At 36.8% G+C, this 8,374-nt stretch overlaps 1 protein-coding gene across 1 annotated transcript; it reads right to left on the reverse strand.

The window, feature by feature from the left end:
- Positions 1 to 1,990: 1,990 nt before the first annotated feature.
- On the reverse strand, positions 1,991 to 8,169 carry LOC130655743 (uncharacterized). The gene is made up of 2 exons (XM_057458531.1): positions 6,903 to 8,169; positions 1,991 to 5,924 (listed from the first exon to the last, which is right to left on the reverse strand). The coding sequence occupies exons 1-2, from the start codon at positions 6,952 to 6,954 to the stop codon at positions 2,614 to 2,616; spliced, it is 3,363 nt and encodes a 1,120-aa protein (XP_057314514.1). The 5' UTR covers positions 6,955 to 8,169; the 3' UTR covers positions 1,991 to 2,613.
- Positions 8,170 to 8,374: the final 205 nt, after the last annotated feature.

Raw genomic sequence — 8,374 nt, forward strand, 5'->3', positions numbered from 1 at the left:
ATAAGTATCGTTTCTGCTATTGGTCTACTGATAAGCACCATCGTACTTACAGTTACAGGGGGAAGCGATGGAGGTGCCGCAGTAGGAGGGGCCGCAGGGAAAGGGTTTGTAGAGAAACAGTTGGAAAGGCTTGGAAGATTCCTGAAATACTTGGCAACCAAGGCGGGTGCTGCGTTGCCCGGGATTATTGATACCTAAGTCTCCTTCTTTTTGAGGGTAGCGGCAACAATTGTCTTTGTTGTGGCCTATTTTGGCAAGAGGAAAAAAGTCTAATTTGTTGATGAAACACATTAGACCTTACTTTAGCCATATGTACGCAATGATGAGCCCTACCCCTGCCGTGATCAATGTGGTTTTTGTATCCTCGTGTTGGTTTTGACCTTCCTTGAGGGGTGCGGCTGCCGCACCCCTCATGATATCACGGCGAGGTATGGTTTTCACCTCCCTATGTGCTGTTGGCTTGATAGTATGCCCAGGAGGTGTAGTATGCCTGGGGGCTATAGCCTGCTTAGGTGGTGTTTTGATAGTATGCTTAGGGGGGTGCGGCAGCCGCATGTTTGATGGTCCGCTCCGTAGGTTTCACAATAGGCTTGTTATTCACGTCACCTTGGACCCCTACGCTTACGTTGGCAGGTGTAATCAGGATATTGTTGTTGTACCCCTCAATTTTACCAATCTGCAGACTCATATCAGAAGGCAAAATTCACTGGAGTTGTGGCATATTGGAGCACTGAAATAGCGTTTTATATTGGCCTACATTCTGTTCCCACCGCACCATACTTTGAAATTTCGGCAACAGAATTTGCCTTGCTGTATAGTTGTCATCACAGGAACCGAGTAGGGACATTAGCCTCCGCCTGCGATCCAAACAACAAGACCACGTAGACGCGAATACTTTCACTCAATTTCGTCAACCCTTCCGACGCCAGACTGTGGCTTGTTGGTATGATGAATTTTGCATAATCAACATCAGCCTGGGGCCACCATGAACCATTTGTCAGGGAGGACATGACAACTTTGAATTTGTACAAGCTATCAAGATCTGCACCATACTCGCGGCATACTTGTGCGTATCCGGATGTTGAGTAGGGATTTTTGTATTGATGAAAGCCATCCTTATACGGCATGGGTACCTTCATTTTTGCAAGAATGCGTCTTATGTGATAGTAAACATGGAATTTGAAGATTGCGTTGACAAGGAGTACGGAGCCCGTCATGTGCTTAGCAGAGATGCCCAAGGCCGTACTTGCGCAATGAGTTGCGAAATTCACCTGGTTATTCCAGTAGTCCATGGCTTGTCCTGTCCAACCCATTCTGACAGGATCATTCAGCAAATTGGTTGGAATTTTGAGGGCATATTTTGTAAACCCGGGGAATGCCACGGAAATATGTGATTCTGTAGACAAGTACAGGTCCTGATGCTCTAGGTTTGTAATACAAAAGGGCCATTCTCCCCTGTTTTATTTGTACTTTGCCTTGTGATTGTACGAGTACATGTTCATTCCTTTCTTCTGAGAAAGGGATGAAACAGCTTTACATCAGTAATATTGAAAAGCCTACGAATTTTTAGAACTACCTGGGACAGGACACGAGGATAGCCTTAAGGTCCATCAGTATCAGGCCTATGTGGCTGAACCTTTACACCGACAACGAGTTTACCATCCGTAAGATAGGGCCTGATCAGAGTGTTACTCGATTGAGACTTGTTTGCCCTCAGTCGGATGAAGATGACTGCCTACTGGATGGGAAAAAGTCTAAAATTCTGGCCTTGCTCCCTACCAAAGAGTTAAACACTTGCGGGGGGCATGGGTTGATGATCAATAGATTTTTGCTGAAGGTCAGGGGAATTTTGTGCAATGGGGCGTGACGTCACAACTAAAATTCTGTATGATATTTTTTATAAGAGTTTAACCGTGGTTTTTTGAAAAAACTGGTTATAAGCCATCCCTATACTAGCTACATCTTCGAGGTGAAATTACTTTAAGTGGTCTAAGGACGAAAATGTGCATTTTTTTTATCTATAATACTGATAATATTTACAATCGACTAAGAATAATGTATTAAAACACAACTCAATAAATCCTTTATTTGATGCCTATCAAGGTTGGATATATACATCACTAATTAACTTAGATTATAAATGAGCGATGAATACCAAGTCTACCACATGGAAAAATCTCTCCCGGCTAAGCAACCCAGGGTTGTTATTTACCTTATTCGTACAAATTTTGGTGCAGGAAAATTTTGACGAAGTTGGCGATTATAATTTGAAATTGCCTTTATCACCAAATTAAATCCGCGCTAAAATTAGCAAGAACAGATTTTTGGAGTTAGCTTCGATTGTCGTCATCACTCTTTGTTTTGCACGTATGGCAAAATCAAACTTTTTTCTGCCACTTTTACGATTTGAAATGAAAATTCTTCAGAAAAAGAAAAAGTTATATTTAAAAAAAATTGCTTTTAAAATAACGCCTCAAGTAAGCGCCCCCTCCCAATTAATTAAAAACCCATTAAACCATTAAACTTAAACCCAAACATTAAAATCTCCCGTGGTGTTTATTTCAAAAATGTCGATCCTTCTTGCATTACACAGTCTTGCACAACAATTTAACTTTAGGTTTTTAAACAACGATAAATTGCTTGAAGAACCATAAAACAAATGAGCAAAGCCAACACGATGATGGGAAATAACAAAATGAATGTTTCCACGTATAAAAAAGCATGAGCCAGAATTCCCATGTACTTTGTAACGACAATAGCGGTCGTGTAGCTGTACGCCCAAAACATATTTAACGCCACAAGTAGGCATAAACTCATAAGTGAACAAGTTTCTAGCCAATTCAAAAACCGGCTGTTGTATGGCCTCGTGCGTAGGTGGTTGATGAGAAAAACTATAATCGGCAAACTCATTACATATAATCGGGTTATCGGGTCAATAAGAAACACATAAATACCAATAAGGATCAACCGTCTGTACATGAGAACTGCTTCCCAATACCATGCACTTTTTTTCTCCGTTACTTTATGGAAAGGTTCCTCCAGAACTAACAAAATTTGTTCCCGGTTTGTTGCTTCTACTTCTGTTTCGTCAATATCGTCTCTGTTAACCAAAGTGCGACATAAAAAGTAAACGAGACTGGGTGGAAATGTTAAAATAACAAAAAACTGTGTAACTGTGATACGCTTTACGCGTAATAATTTATTTGCACAAAATAACGCCATCGCAAAAGGTATGGTCCAACACACTACGATAAATATATTGAATTTGTACCACAAGGGATAACGAAGCTTTTGACCATTAACATACAGGTAACTGACACCATTGATATTGACATAATACGCAAGTTGAAACGTTCCGATTGCTAAGATGGAATACCCAAACAACATCAACTGTAAAAAACAACATTTTAAGCGCAAGTTGAATGGAATGCTTGCTTGTGTTGTCTCCTTCTTGTTCTGAGAGAATGATAGAATACCTTTGACAATTCGCCATATGATATAGAGCACTTGTAATAAAACCATTAGAAATATGATAAACATGATTTTCAAAACTTGCTTACCCAGCGGGTCTAAATCTTTGACTAAGCAAGTATGAAATATGGAATCTCTACCGCTAAAGGCTTGTAATGTAAATATGCCAGTGACAAACTCTTTCAATAAACGAGGTCCGGGCAAATCATAGGAGTCCTCTAATGTGCTTGGAACTTTGCTCAAAAACTGCATTTGATAAAAAAACATCAAAATTTTGACTACTCCTGCGACATAACTATACCATTTGCGTTTGACGCGATTGGGTAGTTTGTTTTCGAGTGTTAGTAGCGACACAGAATCTGCTGAGTCATCATCCATAAGCGCATAACGTTGATAAGAGGATTGAAAATCATGCTGAATTGAGCTTTCTGTTGATTGAGTCAATTCTGGTTCCTGGTCGCAATAGTCTTGATCACGATGAACGATGACGTAATCTTCATCGTCAAAAACATCTTCGATATTTCCGTTTTTGTCGATGACAACAAGTCGCTTACGCTCTATTTTTTTAAATATGTTTACAGGTAAGTCCACGACACGTTTTAAGCAACTAAAAATATCTTTTAAGAATATCAAAACGAAAACATAACACAATGAAATAAAAAAGAAAACAATCCATAGCCAAATGCCAGAGCATTCTTTATTTGGAACACAAATTCTCGAGAAAATACTTTCAGTATAGCCTGCCCTACATTGTCCACACATGATTCCTGTACGATCACGATCGCATGAGTCATAAGTTTTGCAAACGTTTTTGTCACTGCAGCAGTATGATGATGAGCGACACGGAATAAACGCAACTGTTTTCTCCGATCGCCACCCCCAGAAATTCGGTAAACTTTTTATTTTACCTTGTTCACACACTCCGCCTTGAGGACATTTGATACATGTTATATTATTGCTAGTATGTTCGCCTTTGGACGTGCGGCGATAATATTCTGTTTCTAAGCTGTAAGATTGACTGGGACATTGTTCGCAGAAATACATAAACAAATCAAAACGCGTTTGCTTCGGAGCAGTGTTGAATGCCCTCATAATTTTATGGCCAGGTTGACAACTAAACTCAAAAGGAAGTTTTAACTCTATTACTTGCTCGTAACTGGATCCAGATTGAAAGATCACAGAGCGTAAACTTTTTGATAGACGTGTTTTGAATGAACAATTGTTAACGTTAGTGTTCTGAGTTGAATAAAACAAACTGCCGTGTAACGATGGTTCGGTAGCAGTGCCCGGTCCATCAAAAACAGAATCATCTATTCCTAAATGCGCACCAACATGATATATCGAGCCTCCAAACAGAAAAGCAGAATTATTTGTAAAATTACTTTGGTATATGTATAAAGTACTTTCATTTCGATTTGCAATAGCACCACCCTGTCCTGTGATTAGATTGTCACGTGTTTCTAAATACTGATAAGTTGCTGAGTTATTCACAAATTTTGAATCATAAATGTACACTTTTGAAACTTCCAACAGGCAGCCAGCTCCGTACATAGCTACTTTATTTGATAAAAAAGTACAGTTCCTTAAGTAAGCGACTATATATTTTAAATACAGAGCACCGGCTTTAATACCTTCATTTTTCTCGAAAATGGTATTCTCAATATGAAATGATTTAAGCCCTGCATGCACGGTAACTGCTGAACCAATGTTAGAGGAAAATGAGCCATCGTATGAATTTTCAAGGAAATGGGAATCATATACGTGCATATTCGCGTTTTTTTGTAGTACAGATAATTGAACGATCAATGCACATGTTAGCCAACTGAACGTTGTTCCGTTTGAAATAAACTGTAGCGAATCTCCTCCTCGGTTTTTTGATAATATTAGCACACCTCTGCTTGATCTGGGCTTTTTAAAATCACCGTGAAGATGGCAAGATTCTAAGTTGATTCTCAAATTTCCAAAAACTCCAACTTTTAAAACAGACTGACAAGCAGAGAATTCGCTTCGCAACACGTATATGCTAACATCCCCTGACATTTTCCCACCAAAAACAGAGTTTTGGGACTCTCTGAAAAGACAATCTTTTGCAGTTATGCTACCATGTTTAGGTATTTCCGCTAGTGAAAGATCCCAAAATATGACTCTTTCTATAACGATAGCTATGCGATCGCTTTGTGGAAAAATGAAAAGTCTGGAGAGCTTTTTTTTCGATGAAACGTGAATAACAGGTTTTAAATTCATATTTTTTGAAGCTTGCAAGGTGAAATTCTTTGTAACTATGATCGGGTCATCTTCGTTGTAAACTGCAGCACCATCCAACGTTATCGTGTCTCCACTTGCTAGTCTGGTTTCTATAGTGTGTTTTAAAGTTTTGCATTTGTTCCATTTACTTCCACAAAATGGTCTGTCTTCACCACCCGCAGCCACATGGTACTCCTCGCAATAACGCACTATAAAAAAATCGCATTCTTTGACTTTTTGCATGTACATTTGTATCTTCTTATGAGAATCCTTTTTTTAGTGAGAGCCTATATAATAACGTTGAAGCTGAGATTTTGCAAAAATTAAGAACGTGTTAAGAACGTACTTATAGCCTAAATTCATTTATAGGCTAAAAAAAATTTTCCTATTTTTCTGCACAACACAAATAAGATGTAAAATATAAGCACATCTAGCCTCAGCTGAAATTTGGACGTTCTTATATAGAAATTAACTTAAAACCTAGGATATAAAAGAAGAAAACGAGCTCCACGACCAGTCAACGAACCTCAAAAACCACCCAGAGTAAATGTTACAAAAAACAGCGCTGTTAAAACTAGGCACATAATTGAAGATGAGCTAAAATCATCTACATGAGGCTGTTGCAATAAATAGATCTTTGTGCGTTGATTTACTTTTATGCGTCATAATTTTTTGCGGTCCGGACTCTTCCACTATGCTTGAGCAACAAAACAACAACAGATAACGATCCACCTATGCACTCTGTCGTGTGTAAAAAGTTTTTTTTAATCTTTGTATATATTGTTGTTTACAATTGTGTGCGTTCCGTCAAAGATAACATGTTAAATTCTACGAAAACATACGATTTGAGATATACGTGAAAGGATTAAATCTGGATATAACTACGTACGTTAAACAGAAAATTAGTCGATATTACTCCTCAGCTAAGTCACATCATTGTATCCCAATAACAAAACTGAAAAGGTTTATAAAGGTTTTTATTTGCTTTTTTAATACCAGAAACGTTTTGAGTTTGGGCAGAAATTCAAACAAAAACTCTAGAATTAAATGGTGATTTTCTAGCAAAAAAAGACACAAACAAAATGTTTCTCTTACAAGAAACATTACAACAAAATTTTTAAAATAACAAAAAAGCTGAAAAAAAACAGCAACAAAAAACAAACAGACAAACAGAAACACCGGTTTACCTTGCAACCAAGCGGAGAAGAAAATAGAAGTGATCAGTAAGCGTTTTAACATGATGTCTTCTTGAAGTGTCTACACAGATAAATAAAAAAAAAGTCTTGTTATGCTATTTGATACCTGCTGAATTTTCTGTTCACAGCATGCAGTTTTGGGAAGTGGTCAAAGTACACATTTTACAGTTTAATGTTATGTCTAAAAACATATTTTATACAGAATTTTAATCGCTTGATTTTATAAACAAACATCTTACAACCGAGACAAAGTCATTGTATGTGACTTCTTAATTTTCAAATTAATTAAACTTGCATGTTTAAATATTACAACCTCGTCACTAGTACCTCCTTCACTTCTTTGATATCGGGAGCGAAAAGAGACCCAAGGAATAATTTTGTGTAAACTGGTAAAAGATGTTTTTTTTTTAAACAACAAAACAAACAACAAATATAATACGTATCCAGTTATTCTAAATAATTTTTCTAATTTCAGGTTCGGTACATAATAAATCACGAAATTTCCATATTTAATAATTTGAATGTGACAACGGTTTAAAATTATTATAACAGACTAGCCATTGTTTACAAAAGCGTGTCACATATATTTACAAAGTAGGTAATATTGTTGGACATTGCTTATACTCCATAAACTTTAAAAGTATTGATTTATTTGCTCGTAGAAATAAAGGAGTAGATTTTGATGTTGTCGCTGTTGTCGCTATTTGTTGTTGTTGTTGTTGTTGTTGTAAGGATTCTGTTGTTAAAACAAAATAGACGATAAAAATATAAATATATCACCTTACGAAGAATGTCAAAATAGGATAAAAATACATAAAGCTTTTTTGAGAGCAGAGTAGAATAAACAATGTTGTCAAAAAATCTGTAGTAACATCCGACAAAACTTTCTTTCGTGTGTGTTTTGTCTGAAACGATTCGAATTGTTACTTTTCTTAGCATTCTCATAATTTTTTGTTCTTAGAAGTTATGGAATGATAGAGCTGTCAATTTATAGTGGCATGTTGTGCTATTATAATATCATATACATTGATTAGATATAATCCAACAGCCACGTAAGAAACAAAAGAGTTCAGGGGGGGAGATAATAAAATAGTATCTGTCAAGGCTACAAATTTGCAAAACGGAAAAAATGTATAAACCATCTAAAAACGATTAATTTGTTAGTTATTATACCGTCTCATTGTTGGTTGTAATTTTAACACGCTTTAGAATTATTGTGAAAGAAAGTCCCTTCTCTCACTCTGTGACGTACGGAGTGTGGTTTCTATACGGAGTAATACTCCGTATAGATGCTATACAGAGTGTGGTTTAGCTATACGGAGTCTGCCAACGAATCTTCTTAAAGTGAAATATTGCAATATATGACTGTTTGAAACTATTTCCAAAAAGAAATAAAATAAAATAAAATAAAAACAAGTTAAAAAGACAAGCACATCATTTTCCTACTTTTTTATCCATCGTAA

This window comes from Hydractinia symbiolongicarpus, chromosome 8, assembly GCF_029227915.1.
Source record: "Hydractinia symbiolongicarpus strain clone_291-10 chromosome 8, HSymV2.1, whole genome shotgun sequence".
Taxonomy (NCBI): domain Eukaryota; kingdom Metazoa; phylum Cnidaria; class Hydrozoa; order Anthoathecata; family Hydractiniidae; genus Hydractinia; species Hydractinia symbiolongicarpus.

Coding starts and splice junctions, on each gene's coding strand:
- LOC130655743 (XM_057458531.1), bottom strand. CDS start 6,954: ATGTTAAAACGCTTACTGATCACTTCTATTTTCTTCTCCGCTTGGTTG. Junction 5,925..6,902: donor CTTCTCCGCTTGGTTGCAAG/GTAAACCGGTGT, acceptor ATTTTTTTATAG/TGCGTTATTGCGAGGAGTAC.